Raw genomic sequence first — 20,480 nt, 5'->3', positions numbered from 1 at the left:
TTCCGTTGGCCTGTGTTACCAGTTCTCGTGACTAGTTGCATGGGTCTTTTGTTTAATCAAAGGAATTAATCCTTCTAATACCCTGCTCCATATACACTTGGATTTAGGCTAGTTTGTCTTTTTATTTGCTGTCTATCCCATAAGACGCCAAACAAACTCACCTCTTCTGCCTCTTTAGACATGTCTTTTCTCTTTGACATATCCTTGCTCTTGCCTTTATGCACCTATTACGGTCAGTCATGTTGCTACCAATGTACATTTCTATTTGCATTTTCATGTCTACCTCATATTTACTTTTACTATGATTTCCTTTAGGCCCCAGATACTTATTTCATTTATTGAACTTCCAGTGCCTATCTATCACCTATCCTGATTACAATGGGCATTCAATAAATATGTGCTGCATTTTTGTTGAACCATCGTGTCCCCAAAATTTTTTGTACCAATGACACAATCATTTCCATAGATTTTGATATAATGCATGATTTATCATTTAAATCAATAGAGCCAGGCATAATCCTGTGCTGTGCTGAAGGCAATGATGAATATCCCTTGGATCTATTTTCCTTCCCCATAACCCGTGTTAAAATGGAACATCCTGAAAGTTTCAGTGGATAGAGAAAAATGTGCAGAATGATCTGTTTTGTATCTGGTCTCTTTACACATGGCTTCTTGCATAAAGGTGTCAGAGTGACCTATACAGAAATCTTGCCCAAGAAAAGAGGGCAGCTGAAGATAGCTTATCTTCCCATTAATATGAGGATTGATAATTGGGTTTATTAGGAAAAACAGACAAGGTAAGGGAAGCACCAAGCACAGGCCTTAAGGCAGAGGCAGTGCCTGATTCTCGTCTGGCCCTGCCCCATATGCCAACATCCAGGATGTTGTGCTCAGTGAGAAATCATCTGGGACACTGTCTACATTTATGTACACATATTTGTGAAAAGATTAGATAAATGAATTAGTGTCACTTAGGAAATTCATACCACTTCTTCAGTACTCAAATATTTTTAGAAACTCTTAGCTATCTCTCTGTCCATATAAAAGGTATCTTTCTATATAATAGAAAAGACATAAAAAATGTATACAGGAGAGCTGTGCTATTACCAAACTCCACATTACCACTGGGAAACACACTAATTCGAACTGGCCATATCTAGATTACAGAGACCCATTTTTCTAATTTCAAGATCATGAACAATTTATTTGGTACTATGGCCCTTAGATTCTTAGCCTATACAATGAGGGCTGTGAGGCCCCTCCTGAACACTTTCACTGAATACTTCAAGAAAAATTTTGTACAGATTTTGAGATCAAAACGGAGCTTTGACGATATGAATTTTATTAATCACAATCTAAACCCAACATCCTGGATATGCCAGGATAGGTCTATAAAGAAAGTAAGCAAGGTGTTTCCTACAGAATGCTGAAAGCTATCTATGCTTTCATAGATATGCTGGAAGACTGATCCCCTATTCAAGTTCTTAGCTGATTCCCAGTTTGCAATTTGAGAAGTACTGCTCAGCACAGAGTGTCTCTGAGAGGTACAATGGAGGTTGGGCGGGGTGCTTCTCAGACGAAAGGGCATGACATGTAAAGAGGTGCTAAGCTTACTCACCTGGATGATATCTGAGCAACAGGCCACTGAGGTGTGAGAGATCAGTCTCGAGAGTGAACGGATAAGCCTGTGCACTCTGCTGTGTGGGAGACAGCAGCATTTGAGGGCTTGGAGAGCAAAGAAGGTATTTCCGGTGAAGAATAACATGATCAGATGGGCATCCCAGAAATGGGCAAGTGTGTGATTATGGATGCTGAATCCAGGAAGTAGGTTTAATTAGAAACAAATGGAAGGTAAGGGAAAGGATTGCTCAGTTAATAAAGGCACTGGCAGCCAAACTTAATGGTCTGGGTTCGAATCCTATGACCTACGTGGTGGAAGGAGAGCTCCAACTCCAACAAGTGATATTCTGACTTCCATGTATACTTTGTAGCACCCACGCACATACACATAAATAAATAATAATTAAATGTGTGTATGGGGGATATTAAAAAAAAAACTGTTCCCAAACTGCTTCTGAGAATGAAATCAAGGAGACTAGATTGAGAAAGCTGGGGGGAGGGGTGGGGGTGACCGGTTAAGGGTGTAACACAGAGCCTAAAAATTAAAGATGTCTGACTGTGGGACATGGGAGAGATGGAGGCATCAAAGACAAGCCTGGGAAGCTGGAGAGTGGGCTCAGTGGTAAAGAGCCCCAGCTGTTCATCCAGAGACTGGGGTTCGAATCCCAGCACCCATGTGTAGCACACAACTATCTGTAAATCTAATACTACGGAATCTGACGCCATCTTCGGGCTTCTGTCAGCATGTATGTAGTATGTATGTGTGAAGACAGAACATATTAGATACTAGAAGGTATTTTTACAAGGGTGAGGCTGGAGGGGAATCATGTGAATGATGGAGCTACTCGTAGAGACAAGGAGCAGAGATGCTGGGCAGGAGAAAGGAGGGATTGGTTTGAATTCCTGGAGATGAGTGGGCCGCAGAGCTAGGAGAGGGACCTCAGAGGTTCCTGTGAGTCTGACCACCTTTGTTCTCTGTTTGCAGTACTTTGTCTTCACTGGGGTGTTGGCCATGGTGACCTGTGCAGTATTTCTCCGACTTAACTCTGTCCTGAAGCTGGCTGTGTTACTTATTATGATCGCCATCTACGCCCTGCTGACAGAGACCATCTATGCAGGTCTCTTCCTGAGTTATGACAACCTGAACCACAGTGGAGAGTAAGTGCCCACCACACTTTACATGACTGCTTATGTGCCCAGCTGTCATGGAAATGAAAACACTGGGCAAGTGATAGTCTTTACTGAAACTGAGGGGTTGGCTTATTAGGAACATACTTCAGCACAGACACGATCCAGCTTACACACCTAGGAAAAATCTCTAATTTTCATCATATGAACTAGAGACTGATTATAATGATTATCTAAAACTTGGACCAAGTTGGATATGGTAGCTTAGATTTCCTCCATGCCTTTATAATTAATTTACTCAACACTAGCAGTTCTAGAGCCTGCGGGATCTACTTTTAATTTAACTATAGCAATATTGGTAAAAAGCAGTCAATGTGGATTGAGCAATTTTGATCCTTCATTCTTATCGCTGAAATTTAGGATAATGCAAGAAGTAATGTATAAGTCAATATTCCTTAGAGCACAGAGCCTGAGAGCCAGCTTAGATGCTGACACAATTCCAAGACAAGGAGAGTGAGGAGGGAGAAGATAACAGCGAACAGGCTGATGGCTGATGACTGAGGCAGCTTGAGTTGTCAAGAGATTCAGCCTGTGTCTTGGAACGTCCACTCAGCCAGCTACCAAAAGTGTCAGCAGGGATGGAGGAAAGTGCCTCAGAGATGAGTAAGACAGAAGAATGTGTCTTCTGGCTCCTTCATGCTTCTTTCCCGCTTTGAACACACTTCAATCCCTGGATATATTTCTGAGGGCATCACTTGACCTACTCAACAGACAGTGAATCAAACCAGACCTTGTCCAGGAGACAAGCAGTAGGAAGAATCAGACATCAAATACCAGGCTGACCGGGATCAAGGGTAGGAAGCAGGTGTGTCTAGCTAGGATAAATTTCTAATATTCTGAGAGGGTAAAGGCCAAGAAAATCCAATAACTCTCCCAAATGTCTAGTCTGAATGTCCATGAGTCGGCCCTGAAAGTGAACAATAGCCATCAGCCATGTTTATTTCTGTATCAAAGATCAAATAATGGCAAACATTGTTCGGGTTCCCTGATCTGTTACTAATCTCATCTTTCTTATAAGAACCACCAACTGCTTTGCTGAATGAAGAGATTTTTGTTTTGTTATTTTTTTTCCATTTTCATGTATGTGTATGAATGCACATGTGTGTCACATATGTATGTGGAGGCCTGAGGCTGGTGTCAGGAATAGTATTCAAAAGTTCTTTAACCTTATTCACTAAAGCAGGGTCCTCAATAAAATCCACTGGCATGGTTGGTTTCACTCTCCAGCTTGCTTATGGGGAACCCCTTTCCCTACCTTGTGAGGTTGGAATTCAACCAGGGTGTGGTGCACCTCAGTAATTGTATGAGTTCTGAGGCTCTGAGCTCCAATCATCATGTGTGTATGCCAAATGCTTTAACCACTGAGCAATCTCTTCAGTCCAAACCCCTGAATGTATGCATTCTAGTTGTTTAGCATCTGCATCTTTGAAATCCAGTGCTGTTTTTATACTTGAGATGGTGTTGTCACTTTAAGATCCACATTAGTTGACATCTGTAGATTTAGACATTTTGCCTGAAATCTGTACATACACTATAATGTCAAATATCAAAGTTTAATTTATCCTTTTCCCTATTAATAGAAATTCATGCTCTTCCTATGTTTGTTCGCATGTGTCTCCTAGAGCTTTATGAAAAAACACACTTACCATATTGTAGGTTAACTGAATTCACTATATGAAAACAATATCATATTGTCAAATTGCTCTCCAACATGTTTCTAACAAGTTTCTTCCTATAGGTAATTACCCCCTTGCTCTCTTGACTTTGCTGCTGTTAGACCTTTGAAGTCTTGCTGTATTTGTGAACATTCATTTTTGGTGTGTGTAGAATGCATGTGTGTGCATAAACATGTTTTTGTGTGTATCACTCAGGTACATACATACACATGCACATGTGCACAATTCTGATGTCCAAATTGGCATCAGATATTATCTTCAATCTCAGTCTTCTGTTGAATCCAGTCTGGTTAGACAGTTTGTCCCTGGAAATGCTTCTCTCTGATTCCCCTGTCTCTTCCTTCCTTGTGCTGAGATTATACCTAGCCACTCCTGCACAATCTTTTATTTACCACAGGTCCTGGGGATTCAAATTCTTGTCTTCATGCCTGTGTAAAAGATACTTTACCCACTGAGTGATCTCCTTGGCCTGGAACTGTGCTTTATATCAATTTTGAAATTTACAATTTTCTTGTTATAAGCAAGTCTATACATAGTTTCCTTATCTGTTGGCCATTTGACTTAAATAGCCAGGTCACACATACTCTTTGCCAAATTTCTGTGAAACTAGCCACATTTTTCCTGCTGAATTTCCAAGAGTTTGCATCATCTTTAATTGACAAGCAAATTATACCTGTTCATGTTGGACAACATAATTTTTATAGATGGATGTTTTATAGAATAGCCAAATAGAGCTATTTAACATGCATGGCCTAACACTTATTTTTGTAGTAAGGGCACTTAAAACTCAACTTAGCATGTTTCCAATACACTACACTATATACAAAATACATAATACACTGTCTCTTATTCCATGATGTACAACAGACCTTGATTTTATCCTTCTGGCCTATCAAAATGTTTATATCATTTGACAAAAAATTTGCAATACCCATTCCCAGCTCTGGTGAATGCCACTCTGCCATCTACTTCTGTAAAGTTCAGCAATTTCAGATCATGCATCTGAGAACATACAGTTCTCTATGCCTGCCTAAATTCATGTAAGGGATTCATCTATATTACAACAAATGATGATTTTTCCTTCTTTTTAAAGACCAAATAGCAATCCTGTATACCTCTGTATCTTTTTTTAATCCATTAATATTTTGAAGTATACCTAGCTAGTTCACTCATGTTCATTATATGTTTATTCACAAGGTGTAACAATTAACCTGCATTTCTAGACAGTAGTGTGCTATACATGTATACCCTGTGTTCGTGTGTTTTGCCTACTTGATCCTTAGCATTAATGGAACCAGCAATGGCATAAAGCTTTAATCCAGACTACTTGATTAGAAAGCCACTTCCCATCTATAAACCTCAATCTATACATAGGTAAAGTACAATATAAAACCTCTGTGTGCATTGGTCAGCAGGGGACCATCATCATGACATGTCACGGACAGGGCTGAGTGGCTTCGGATCAGGATTACTTTTCTCACTTACACTTGGCAAGCTTCTTGCTAGACCAATAAATGTGCTCCAATAAATGTGATGAGAAGAAGGCTGGGACCTCTTCCTTTTAGTGATAGGACATTGATCCTATCAAGTCAATAACTTCATTTGTCCTTAGAAATTTCTTTTTAGACCCTATCTCCATATACAGTTATACTGAAGGTTGTGGCTTTAACCAACGAAGGGGAGACACAGTTTGTTGCATAGTATTGCCCCAGAGCTACCATGACTCAAATGTGCTTATCATGTAGAATGGTCATTCTTAGTCTCACCTCCTTCTGAGAAGCGGGGTTTATGGTTTTATTAGTGTCATTATCATTATTATTAAAAGTGTTTTGAGGAAAAGTTAGTAACTTCTAAATAAGAATTGTAAAAGAAAATATAATTCCAAACTCACAGCTGATAGTCAAATCCTTCTCTCAGCTACATCCACTCTAAAGGTCAGCCATGAATTGGTCTTATGTTTCCTCATTCTCTGTTACCAAGAGAATTAAGTTAGGAAGAAATGAAAAGCATAGTTGGCCTCAGTCTCAGCTGAAGTAGAGATCAGAAGCCACTGCATCCCACTTTCCATCAAAGGCTAATAAGACTTATCTAGTGCTTTAGTTAGAACATGCTTAGTTCATGCTCATTTGGGACATTTCTTCAGCTTGCTCCCAATTTCTCCCGAGAATGTCAGAGTGGCTATTAAATGTGACAATCACAAAGAAACTTGGGTGGGACCTCCTGGCCACTTCTCCATCGGGATGGTCCTAGTACCTGGGGCTATTTTGTCTAATCTACTCATGACAAATTTCTGTCTCACTAGATAATGCTGAGCCCAAAATAACAGTGGCTTCCTCTTTGTTGTCATACCAAGTCGCTCAACACTAACCTTCCTCACCTTCTTTCCCAGGAAGCACTATAGTGAATTGCTCAATAGTATCAGTTTAAGAGTTAAACCACCTGGATTCCCATCTCAGCTTTTTCATCCACCACATTCATGAACTTGACAGAGTTAATCTAAAATGATTCCAACTTCTTCATCCCTTGCTCTCCTCATCAGTAAAGTGAGAATAGCTCCGATTCCCTTTCTATGGAGATATTTTTAAAAGGATTAAACTTAGTAATCATTGACTGAGAATTGACACTTGTTATTAAACTCGACCTCTCCCTTCCACAAATGTAAGGATTCTGGGAAGTTCTTCACTTTCATTTCAGGACTTTGGTTCCCTAGCTGGTCTCCCAGCCTCTATTCATAATGAACCCATTCCAAACCCATCTTGTCAATGCCTATACTTTCTTCAAACCCTTCAATGGTTCCCTGTTACCTTTGAGAAACTTAAACTTCATTGATTTGCTGGGGATACCTGAACTCTCCTTCCTCGGATCTGTACTAAATTCTTCAATTTTACCTCCTGAATATCTACAGGTTGTATCAGAGGATTGACTTTGGCATTGGGAATTTATACACTGTTTCCCCAAAGGGCCTTCTACATATACATCCTCCTGTGTTGATGTCTCTAGTTTTGGAAGCATGACCCATGGTTCTTAAGACATAACTCAAGGATAAATTTCTTGATGGCAGCCTTAGTCATTATTCCTCACGTTCTACCCCCTCACCACATTAACTTCTTCACGTGGCAGTCATTAATTTCCATGACTTCCTCTTCCATTACAACAGGAGCTTTACAGGACAAGGAGTGTCACTAGCATTCACATTCTTGTCATTTAATAGTATTTGGCAATAGGCTTCCAATTATGTGCAGAATGAAATATGCAGTGGAAATGAAGAAGTACCTAAAAAAATCGTTAGCTCACTTGGAATCACATAATGATAATGATTCACACTACGTCTATACTCACCTACGATGCCTGCAAGTTTGTGTCCCTATTGTCCTTAAATTGTGTGTACCTCATCTTGCAAGCACAGCTTTGTACTTACGTGCAGTACTTTACAGACAATGTCACTCCACTTGACCACATTTGAGACCTTGTTTTGGATCATTTACTATCCTTTTCTTAGCATAGTTTTTATTTATATATACATTCTAACTGCAAATCAAAAAAATCTACTTGTGAATCACTTATGAAGTCTTGTTGACATCTTGAAATAAAGGTAAAATACTTGAATCTGCCTAGGCATTATAATAGAAATCAGAAGGTATAGAATTAAGTCTGGTTCTTGCTTCTACTCAACAATAGTAAAACTTATAATTCAGAAAATCAGTATTCTCCACTCATCTTTTCCAGTTCTAGCAATAATTACCCACTCCACTTAGTAATCATGGTACCGGGAAAGGGTCTCCCTTCAATGTCCATTTTTAGTCCTAGAAATAACAATGATGGTGTCTGTCCTATCTTCTACTTCCAGGAGAACATCAAAGGCATTTATTTTACTCCTTGTAAAATGGACACATAAAGTCATTTAGGGATTTAAACTCTCCTAAAACTTACCATACACCTATTATTGCAAAATAGATGCTTACAAACAGAGCAAGACTCTGCTTTTTATTTCTACATTCATCTGTCCCCTGTACTCATGAACACATGCTGTTTCCTAACTGCCAATTCTCAATTTTGGCATTTAGAGGCTAACTGTGAGTAAGGAGTTTGTTGAAGCTTTCCAGGCTCCAAAGAAGTCATGGCTAACAAAATCATCCTTGCAAGACTACATCAATAATGATAATCACTGAAGACATTTCAGACACAAAATTTATAGTGCTCACAACTGAAAATAAATTGGAATAGATGAAGTCAAGAAAAACAACACATGAAAATGTATTTGGAAAGAACCAGGGAAAGTGGGAGCTGGCAAAACCTAGGTGTCATGTGTCACTGGAGCAGATCCAGTCTTACCTAAATTGTACTCTATTTGATGTCTGTTTGCAACCAGAATACCCAGTGCTGTCATGTTTGGCTGTCAGCACCTTAAAAATCTAGGAAGTTTAGTAAAGAGCTCCCTTCACTTTTATTTTACATTCAGACTAACAATAGCAGAAAGAGAGAGAGAGAGAGAGAGAGAGAGAGAGAGAGACAGAGAGACAGAGAGACAGAGAGACAGAGAGACAGAGACAGAGAGACAGAGAGAGGAAAGAAAGAAAGAAAGAAAGAAAGAAAGAAAGAAAGAAAGAAAGAAAGAAAGAAAGAAAGAAAGAAAGAAAGAAAGAAAGAAAGAAAGAAAGAAAGAAAGAAAGAAAGAAAGAAAAGAAAAGAAAAAAGAAAAGAAAGAAAGGAAGGAATGAGGAAGGGAGAGAAGGAGGGAGGGAGGGAAAGAGAAAAGAAAGAATAGAAAATGTGGAGCCAGTTCATGTATTTGAACAATCATGGTAGAGATGAGAAGCCAATAGCCAAGGGCTATTCCATATAAATAATTAAAGCCAAATAGCTGTCACCTAACATCACATAAACTTAACACTCCCCTCTATCTGTCTACTTGTTTTAATACATACTACACTTCCTGCTGAGAGCTTTGGATAGGCATAGAGGATTACCCATGAATAAGATAAATTTAAGCCATTTAGGAGCTTAAAAGAAAGTGATTTTAAATAGATCTGTACAGAAGGGATGTGTACCAGAAGGGTATCATAGCTAAGAAGAGAGACCATGAAAATCTTAACTGATAACCGTGCTTCACTGTGTACTTAGCTCTAGGAACTGGAGTAAATTATTTGATGTTTCAGCATTTCTTCTGGAATAGAAATCACAATGAGTAATTTGAACAGGAATTATTACTGCTTTTCTGGTTTTAATTCTTTGATAGAATTTCCTAGTGTGTGAATGTTTTATATCCGTGTACATACGAAATCCCAAGTGTATTTAGGGGAGACTGTTCTCAATTTCTAATGTACAACGATTTTATGACTTAATTATTATTATTTCTGCTTTCCATATTGTGTGTGTGCCCAAAACATTGTTGTTGTTCTTTCCTTGCCTCTTTTTATTTACTTGTTGCTCATTGAATTCCATGAGCATGAGGTTGCCCAAGTGAGCATGGGCGAAAGGTTATTTGAACAAGGATAACCTGACAGTGGCTATACCAGTGAGAATAGGATTCTTCCTACCATTAAATTCTATAGCTCTTCCAGGTAGAGCAGAGCTACATGAACCATGAGCCTCCAAGTCAGAATGTTGATGGCCCCAGTTTGGGGAAAGCCTTAAGCAGAGAGCCACTGGTGCTATGAATTCATGAGCATAACATCTATTTCATGGAGAGAAGACATCTTTTTACAGGACCCTTTCCCATCCTCTTCTTTCCAATTCCTCTTTTGCTTTCTGCTTCCTCTTCTACAATGTTCTCTGAGTCTTGGGCTGAGTGATATAGAGGTTTCCTTCAGAGATGACCACGGAGTGATGCCTTCTTCTCTGTACTTTTACCAGTTAGGAGTCTCTACATTAACCATGGCCCACTCATAACACAAGCTTCCCCGACTAAGACTGAGAGCAGCAGTAATCTATGGGCACAAGCATAAACATTAGGAAGGTGACGACTTACCATGTCCACTCAACAAAACAACAATAGAAGATACCCATTGAGACTTCTAAGTCTTTGACTATTGATCAGATTTACAGTACCAGGCATGTATTCCTCTTCTGGAACAGACTTAAAATCTAATAAGAAGTCTTTGCTTGTCCCCATAACCATAATGACACTATGACACCCACAGGGCACATCTTGTCTTGCCATTGTTACTATAATTCATGTGACTCACAGCTGTGTAAAGAGTTGACGTCTTTTCTCCCCCAGCTGTCTGCATAACATCTTCTGACACTGTGAAAGCTACCTGACATTAGGGAAGCTTTCAGCTCAGTTCCAGCTTAATGACTCTAGATCCTGTAACCAATGTCTTCATCAATAGAGTCTTGTCATCTGGTGAGAAACTAAGTAATAGCAATTACTTGGGTATTGCTTTGGTAGACACCCTCCCCCTCGAACCAACAATTCATATGGAGGTATCCCACATTTGGCACTGCAACTTTTATTTAATAGCCTATGACTTCTGGAAGCCACATTATCTACCCAAACAGAATATCTCCCTTCAAATTGTTTTTTTTTTGTTATATATTTTAATTAGCTTATACAATAGTGGGAATCAATATGGCTTTTTAAAGACATTCTTACTTTTGTTTAACTTATTGAAACCCCTCATCTCTGCCATTTATCCACCCACATTCCCTCTTAAATCTTTCTCCTACCCATATTCCACCCTGCACTTTCCTACCCCTTAAGTGATACTATCCTCTCTAGGAATGCCCTTCAACAACACTGCCCCTTGCTAGCTTCCTGACCTCAACGGGCACTCCAAATTAAACAAAGAAATCTAAAATGTCAAGGCTAAGCTTCTCATATGAGCACTACCATGACGTGTTTGTCTTTCTGACTCTGGGTTGCATCCCTAAGAATATTTTCCAGTTTCATCCACTTTCTGGCAGATTTCATTTTTATTTATTGCTGAACAAAATTCCATTATGAGTATGTACCACATTTTTATTATCCACTTAATAGTTGATGGACATCTAGGTTGATTCCGCTTTCTAGCTATTGTTGTTGAGTAGGGCATCTATGAGCATGGCTGTGCAGGAATCTCTGTGGTCAGTTAACATCATCTGAATAGACCTGAGAGAGCAGGATGTATAAGTAAAGTGTCTGCTTCAGATATAACACAAGCTTTCACCAGTAAAGCCTCATGATACCAGTGATGCAGAACCAGCATAAATGTTAAGTTTACCTGGGATGACTTATCAGTAGTTTTGTGGAGGAAAACAGAAATTAATAAATAAAAATTTGGAGGGGAAGAGTCATATTGAAAACTCAGAGCTTGCACCTAAAATCTGGGTTCTGATACTGACAGTGAGACAAGTGAATATGTGACCTTGGCCCATTGACCTCTTACCTCTGGGTTTTGGCCTCATACAAAATAAAAGCCTTGCAAAGTATATTATATTATACATGCTATGTATAATACAGAATAAAATGAATTTCCAAAATTAATTGTAATATATCTAATTACAAAAACCTATTATAATTCTCTATATTAAGGTCAAATGTACTTTAGAAAACAATATGAGTGTTATAGCCTTAAATTTATAGACACATTTTTGCGAAGAGAATATATAAATGACATTTAAAATGGATTCCAAAATAATCGTAGTTTTCTCTGAGTGGTCATTTTTAGTTTGCAGATTTACTACAACTAGCACAAATGCTTCGTTAGTTAATAATACTCACATTAAATATTAATTTTTATAATGCATCAGATGAAATTGTCTCTAAAGATTATAGTGGCCCTGTGGATTTCATTACTGTACATGTGTTCAGTTAACAATGTGCTTTTCTTATGGAGATGGTACTATTACTTAAACTATTTTATTAATGCAAATCAATATCTCAAAATTTCCTTCATATTAAGTCTGTGAAAGCCAGTATTAGGCAAAGCTCAATAATATGAGATATATATCTCAGCCATTTGACTCTTTGTATGTTTTTCTAAAAATCATGGGAGGTACAAGTTCAGAATTCAAAAGATAATTCTTTTGGGCTTTTTCTCAACATGATTGGGTTGTTATTCATATACTTTGGTCTCTACACAAGATTTTTTTTCATGTGACATATAGCCAAACACTCAAAAAATTGTTCATAATTTTCTTTTATTTTTTTCTTCTGAGTCTAGTCTAGCTGAGTCTCTATTTTTAGTCCATCACTGCTTTCAAAAATGATTCAAGAAGTCTCCACGTTGTCTCTTGAAAATGTGTTTCAAATGATAATTTTCTTGGCTTAAAATAAGTTTTGTGCATCACAAAGAAGAGGATATCTGAAGTGCCAGGCAGTGCAGAAGTCTGGAACAGATTGACAAAATCCAGGGGAGGTTCTAAACATAGGACATCTCTTATGCAAATGAAGTAATGTGAGCAAATGATTCTTTAAAGCAATACACCAATAGTCTAGATGTGTGTCAAAGGCTTCACAGAGTAGTGAGAGAAAGGTACAGGTGAGGAGCCAAGCCAAGTATCTCACCACTATTGCTCATTTCTTCCTCACAGTTAAGAAGGTAAAACACTGTGGCCTCGTTCTTCACATATGAATGAACTGTGGCTCAGAGAAATCAAGTAGCTTTTTTTGAGGTCAAAGAACTGTTCAAAAACAGAGCTGCACTAGGAATCTAGATCACAATCAAAATTCATGTCTTTAATATTTTTCTCAGCAGCCCATAAACATCAAAGACCAGAGAAGTGACAGTAAAGAAAGAGAATTACAAAATATGCTTATCTCCTCAAAATAAGCACAATAGAATGGGTAGATGGAAGGAAGAAGGAAGGAGGGAGGGAAGGAAAGAAGGAAGGAAAGAAGGAAGGAAGGAAGGAAGGAAGGAAGGAAGGAAGGAAGGAAGGAAGGAAGGAGGGAGGGAGGGAGGAGGGAGGGAGGGAGGAAGGAAGGAAGGAAGGAGGGAGAGAGGGAGGGAAGGAGGGAGGGGGAGGGAGGGAGGGAAGAAGGAAGGAAGGAAGGAAGGAAGGAAGGAAGGAAGGAAGGAAGGAAGGAAGGAAGGAAGGAAGGAAGGAAGGAAAGATGGATGTCTACCTCAGTGCATGGGATATAGCCCAATCCTCTTCCCCTTAGCACTCTTGTTGGATAGTTCTGAAAATTCAAGCAGTCTCTCTTACCAAGTTTTCATATGTCCTCAAACATGACATTTTATATTTGCTTATTAACCTGATGCTAGAGATATGTAAATGCCAAGCTAAGTAATACGTTCTTTCATCTTCAGCCTGGACTTCTTATGTATTTCCTGAACAACCCGATTCAGTTAGTTACTCTCTTTTCAAACAGTGTCAGAGCAATAAGAATATATCCACCTGTACTGGCTGGTTTTGAATGTCAACTTGACACAGGATGGAGTTACACAGAGAAAGGAGTTTCAGTTGGGGAAGTGCCTCCATGAGATCCAGCTGTGGGGCATTTCTCAATTAGTGATTAAGTGGTGAGGGCCCCTTGTGGGTGGTTCCACCTTTGGGCTGGTGCTCTTGGGTTCTATAAGAAAGCAGGATGAGCAAGCCAGGGGAAGCAAGCCAGTAAGAAATATCCCTCCATGGCCTCTGCATCAGCTCCTGCTTCCTGACCTGCTTGAATTCCAGCCCTGACTTCCTTTAGTGATGAACTGCAACGTGGAAGTGTAAGCTCAATAAACCTTTTCCTCCTCAACTTGCTTCTTGGTCATGATGTTTGTGCAGGAATAAAAACCCTGACTAAGACAAATTGGTACCAGAAGTGGGGTATTCCTGTGACAACCTGACCATGTTTTGGGGAGGATTGTGGAAGGACTTTGGAACTTTGAACTAGAAAAGCTGTGGAAAGTTCTGTAGGAGCTTGGAAGACAATGTTATGAACAGTGCAGAAGATGGAGGCCTGGCTTGTGAAATTTCAGAGGGAAGATTAAAGACTCTTAAAGTGGCCATGTTTTGATTGTGAAGATTCTGTGGTTTTGGTTAGCTGGGGCTGAAGAATCAGCTGTGAGTAAAAAGATACCAGAACCACTAAAGCAAACCTTTGTGTTACTGGGACTATTGATACTGGTTAGCTGGAGCTAAGAAATTAGCGGTGATTAAGAAGAGACCAGCATCACTGAGATGAAATCATTTTGAACCCGTTTCTTCATCCTTATCCTTGATATCCCTCCATGGTTGTTGGTCACCATGCCATTCTTGTTTTTCCCACAGGGATTTCCTGGGGACCAAGGAAGCATCGCTGCTGCTGATGGCCATGTTCCTTCTTGCTGTGTTCTACCATGGACAGCAGGTAATGCCATGATTTTCTTCAGCTATGCATAGTTACCTGGCATTTCCTGTTGCCGTAAAACTGCCCTGCTAGACTCCACTGTTCCTTGGAGCAAATGAACCTTATGAGTCTTAATAAACTAATTCCTAATAAAAAACACCTTAATGAAAACCCGTGCTGGAGAGGATGACCTGAAAATCAGTATGTTTCCAATGGCCCCTGAGTCCCTCTATTTCAAAAACATCATTATCCTAATAAAAAAGCTTTTAATTTCTGGCTGAGGCAAGCTGGTATCTTTCCCAATTCCATGTCCTAGATATGAATTTTACTAGAAAAGGCATGTGTTTCTGCAGGAAAGCACTCGCATTTGAGGATCAGCTGAGTCATAATTCAAATTCAGCTCAACTCAAGCGTAACTGCCTAAGGCTCTGTCTTCTCAAATCTAGAATAAAATATTGATGTATAAATAGGTTGTTTTGAGGGAAAATTGATGTGATTTTCTACTGCCTTTTATTCTGTCTTGAGTGTGACCAAGCAAATGCATATTATAGTCACTTTTATCAAAATTATAACCAGGTATCAAACAAGGAGCAAATTCAGGAAGGAAAGATTTACCTTGAGTCACAGTTTAAGAAGGAACTCAATGCATCACAAGAAAGGTGAGACAATGGGTCATATTGCTCCAATATGGAAGCAGATAGTGAACACAAAGTGGTGTCAGGATACCAAAATTCAAGATCTGCCCCTACTGGCCTGCTTCATCCAGCAAGACTCCATCAACCTCCCAGACACGTCACCAGCTGGGACTCATATTCAAATATATGAACCTGTGATGCACAATTCACATTCAAACCACAACAGCACAGGAAGATCTACATTAATGATTTGTTCTGCGTGAACACCCTGCCTTCCATGTTGATTCTTCTCATTCTAAGCCCTTATTACTTATTAGGATCTGCTATATACAACTCCATTCCTGCATGTCTTAGAAGTGGGTAGACCATAAACCATGCAAAAGTGCTATATGTAGAAGATGCTTACCCCAGGTTGTGAATCAGGCAAAGGTGTTACCTGTATAGTACACTTACCCTACGTCTTTATAAGAGAAGATTATTCTTCCTAGGAGCACTATGGTAGGCTTCATGCAACAGACCATGCCTAGTGTGCTCTTCCCAGGGAAGGCTATTTCTCTGACTTCCAGCATTCTTTATCTGTCTGTAGTTTTAGAGTTGAGGCCTCATGGGCTGCTTCCCTGTCCACTTTAACAGCTCTACTATGAGGAAGGAAAGAATGAAAAGGAAATGACATATTATAATCTCAAAAATAAAAGACATAATAAAAATAAAAAAGCATATAGGACATCTCTAGGCATACTGCAACCCATGAGCATAATTGCCTGAAGAGATTTTTTCACTCCCCTATAGAAAACAGATGCTGCCAACCTTGTTGCTATGATCTGAGTCCTGGTCCATCTTTCACTTCAAACAAGTAAGAATAAAAAGAAAGCAAATCAAGGAGTGTCAGTCAGAGCAGAAATAGAGACATGGCTCTGGAAATCACCATGGAAACAGGGGATCAAAACCTTAGAAAAACAGGGATAAAGCAATTAAACAGCCCCAAGAATTCGGCAATACATGCATGACGTTATTTGTAAGTTGGGGGTGGGGAGGGTATAAACTTAGTCAAGAAAGGAATGAGTAGTGTAAACTCTTGGTAAGCAAAGGAAATGGGGAGTTAACTGCTCAGCTCCTGCTGGATATTTCACTCTCCTTCCTTAATCCTAGTCAACAACCTGGACTGGGAGGTTTATCCTTCCTATTTTACAGATGAAGCCAGGCAAGCAACAGAGTGGAGCAGTAGAACTAGAATTCATATCCAGTCTCTCACCAAAGCTCATCATCCTCCTTCACCAGCCTGAAGCAGAACAAAAGCCTCTTTGCCATACTTATTGTGACCATGGGCACTGAATCCCCCCAGTGTGGTTTTAATGTATTTGGTTTTTGTTTTGGGTTTTTTTTTTTTTGTTTTTTTGGGGTTTTTGTTGTTGTTGTTGTTGTTTTGTCTCTGCTGAATGTATGACAAAGCAGTAAGGTGAATGTTAAAAGCCAGCCATTTCCAGAATTCCTATGCTTAGGTCCCTCTGGCTGTCTCTGAGCACAGGTGTCCTGCCCTCTAGGTTCACATGGCTTCCATTGATAGAGAAGAATTTCTTAGTCCAAAACACAAATTTTAACAAATCAGTACCTAGTCCCTTTTGAGCACTATCAAGACAGAACCAACAGTCTATCTTACAGGACTTCTGTATGTGCACTCTATCTTGAAGTCTTAAAGTGAGTTGTAAGAAATCCCCCTCACACCAGGCGGTGGTGGTGCACGCCTGTAATCCCAGCACTCTGGGAGGCAGAGGCAGGCGGATTTCTGAGTTCGAGGCCAGCCTGGTCTACAGAGTGAGTTCCGGGACAGCCAGGGCTATAAAGAGAAACCCTGTCTCAAAAAAACCAAAAAAAAGAAAAAAGAAATCCCCCACACATAGAGAAGAGAAAACACTCAGAGTCAGAGTCCCAGTGAGTTACCACATTCCCTGTCTGGGCCTCCTCTCTCAATAGAAGCCTTCTAACATACTGAGTCAATATACCTTATTCTGCATTTGTCCTGGGAGAGCAGAAAGCCTAATGGTGTTAAGATAGCAGGTAAGGCAAGAGTATGAAAGTGTTTCCTTTTGACCTGGTAGTTTGTGATATTTGATATTTTTCATCTTATTTCTAATATTTAATGATCTTTAAAATCATATAGCTGTCCCATAACCATAGCTGCTGTATAAGTACAGGGACAGATGCAGGTATAAGTATAGGTATAGGTATAGGTATAGGTATAGGTATAGGTATAGGTATAGGTATAGGTATAGGTATAGGTATAGGCTGGTATTCAAATCTTTACTCTATCAGAAAAAGATATATGACCTTCACTAATTAGTTTAAAAATTGATATGGCAATAACAGATTCTGTTTCATAAAGCTGTAATAGCTTTATTTGGGGTGTAAGCACAATATGTTTATCTAAGTGGTTTACACGTATATACTTAGTTCTATTAGCTGCTTGAAAATAAACCTTTGGCACAGACAGAGAAGTCATTGCTGTCCATCTGTTTCTAAGACAGGAGCAGAGTCGTAAGTCCTCTGAGATCACAAAGCCAAGAAAGAAAGCCAGAATGAAATGGGAACACAAATGTTCCGTAGTTTCCGGTTCCAATCTGTCTCTGAAGCATGCCCTGCCTCCCATTATAGAGACAGCTTTCTGCAGGATTGCATCATTTGGTGTCTATCTATAGCATCCATGGAGTCCTGTTCATCCTGGTTCCAGCATGCCCACTCCTGGGCTTACTCCGTTTCCCTTTGTGACTCAAAGGCCCTCTACTTTTAATAAAGACTGAAAAATACTCATTGATGCTTGGTGCACACCATTGCCCTGGAGGTGGGGGTGGGGCTGAACATGTAATGATACATTTCCAGAATAGCAGAGGCAGTTATGCAACCGAATAGTTGGGAAATTTCATTTTGCACAAATGTGGAAATGATATGCCAAATACTTCCTCCTCCTCTGACTGAGACAGGTGACTGTTCAGAATGTCAGACAGGCAGAACAAGTAATGCATCCTATCGTATGCCTGATTCAATGGCAGCCCTGGGAGTTAGAACTTTGCCTGGACATCTCCTTTTATAGCCACTACAATTGTGCATAGAGACAGAGATTAATGAGGTAATGTTTCTACTAACCTACTTCTGAGTCTGCATCCAGAGACTATCTGGAACCCAATGTTCTTGCATAAGTCTCAGCAATGTCACTCAGACACTAAGTGGTCTTGATACATTCAGCTTCCCAGAGCTTTCATTTGTTTTTAATCTGTAAGAAGAAATTTATGATAGAGAAGAGCTGGATGAACCTCCTCCCTACCCCCACCCCCAGCCCTACCCCCCAACCCCACTCCCACCCACACCCTCGACAGCACACATACCATATGTGAACTACATGCCACAGACTAGAATTATGTGCTGGCTTCAAAGCTGGCTTTTGTCTTTGAAATCTTCACAGATTGACTTTTTTATGAGGATACCTACCCTCTCATCTGTTAAATTGTTGCATTATTGAATGAGGTTGAATGCACATGATGTTCTTAAAACAAACAGCACCATCAATATTAGCTGTCATGTGACTACCCTGGCACAAAGACAAGAACTTTGTGTACAGCCAAGTTTGATGAAAATCAAGGACACACAATCTACTTCAATTGTTCCTTTGGAGGAAATGCTAAAGAATCTTCACCTTTAATATCCCAAGCCTATGGTACACTCTGTTTTCTATCCATGTCTCTGTTAATCAATGATCCTGAGCTGCGGTCTTTCCTCTCAGTACCTCCAGCCACCACTCAGCTATCAGTAAATAAAAGAGGAGGCTGTGTTCCACCCATTTCTGAAATCAAGCATGCACTAGAGGCAGTAGGTCTTCTGTAAGTCAAGGGAGATTATTAACTTGTGAAGATAAGTATGAATGCTACCTGCTTTCATAATACCTGCTTTCTGGAAGTCTAGACTATACTAAACCAGCAAGTTTTTGTATGGGCCTGCCGTAGCCACAGCTACCTACTACCATCAGGCTGGAAACTAAACTGATCTGGTCTAATAATTACTCTAAAATCTTGGTTTAGGTCCAGTCTTCTAAATTTCCTCCTCGTGTTCCTGATTCAAATCCAGTTTAATGAAAACTCTTCAACAAAAAGCTAAACAGATTATTCTGTACTTCAGCCTAGTATGCATTTTTAAGAGGTGGGGGTTGTGTTTGGAAATAGTGATTTAAAAAGATCCTGTTCATTTGACAAGTCAAAACCTGATGCTCTTGAGAAAAAAATTCAAAGGTTTCATCTGACCTTATCCACACATGCCTTACATGATAGAAATGCATTATGAATCTACATTTTACATGTGTCAGAATGCTTTCATATGCATCATGTCTATAGATCTATATAATAAAGCCATGTGTTAATTCATATCTCCTAAACCAGATAGATCGGAGCAGCTATCCTACTTGTTAGGAGGAAGTCCTGTGAGCTGAATAACTTCTAAGATGGCTCAGAAATTTGGAGGAGCAATCAAGAGCAGCATTGTTTTCTATACCCTGCTGCCTACATACAGAGATTTGCTTTATTGTGTAGAAAACTCAAATATACACATAAGTAAATAAAAGAGTTTCACGAACTTATGATGACCTACCAACCCATGTCCAGCCTGTTTTATCTTTCTCCTCAGACATGCTGCCCATTGTCAATTCCCTTTGGTTATTTTGAAATTAGTTCTGTACATCCTATCATTGAATCTACAGATATGTCTGTATGTATCTTAAAACAGGGAGCTTCTAACTTAATCACAAAGCCATTAACATACTTTTAAAAAGAAAACAGGCGCTGACTAATTCTGTCAAACTACTAGATAGTGTTTCCATTATTATCTGATAGTTATTTTTTCAAGTGCATTTATTTGAATTGAGATCCAAAGTCTGTGTTTTGCCATTTCATGATGTGTCTCTGAAGACATTTTTAAATCTTTGTGATCTCCCACCATCTGCCTTTTTCTTAAAGTGTTTTGTGAGAGCCATCAGACTTTTGTAATGTTTTTCCTGTCTACTCATCCTCTAAGAGTATTGAGCACATGCTTCAGCTCTTTGGGGTTTTTCATTGATTGTTCTGCATAGAAGTTTTGTGA

At 39.4% G+C, this 20,480-nt stretch overlaps 1 protein-coding gene across 3 annotated transcripts in view; it reads left to right on the top strand.

The window, feature by feature from the left end:
• Adcy8 (adenylate cyclase 8) overlaps nt 1-20,480 on the top strand; it is a 221,447-nt gene that overhangs the window by 182,871 nt on the left and 18,096 nt on the right. For all 3 annotated transcript variants that reach the window (XM_052161501.1, XM_052161500.1, XM_052161499.1), the window contains 2 exons: nt 2,606-2,778; nt 14,670-14,748. In XM_052161501.1, the coding sequence (XP_052017461.1) occupies nt 2,606-2,778; nt 14,670-14,748 (252 nt within the window). The remainder of the gene's footprint in view (nt 1-2,605; nt 2,779-14,669; nt 14,749-20,480) is intronic.

This window comes from Apodemus sylvaticus, chromosome 17, assembly GCF_947179515.1.
Source record: "Apodemus sylvaticus chromosome 17, mApoSyl1.1, whole genome shotgun sequence".
Taxonomy (NCBI): domain Eukaryota; kingdom Metazoa; phylum Chordata; class Mammalia; order Rodentia; family Muridae; genus Apodemus; species Apodemus sylvaticus.
The sequence above is the reverse complement of the archived record's forward strand: the minus strand, read 5'-3'. Positions and strand labels throughout refer to the sequence as shown.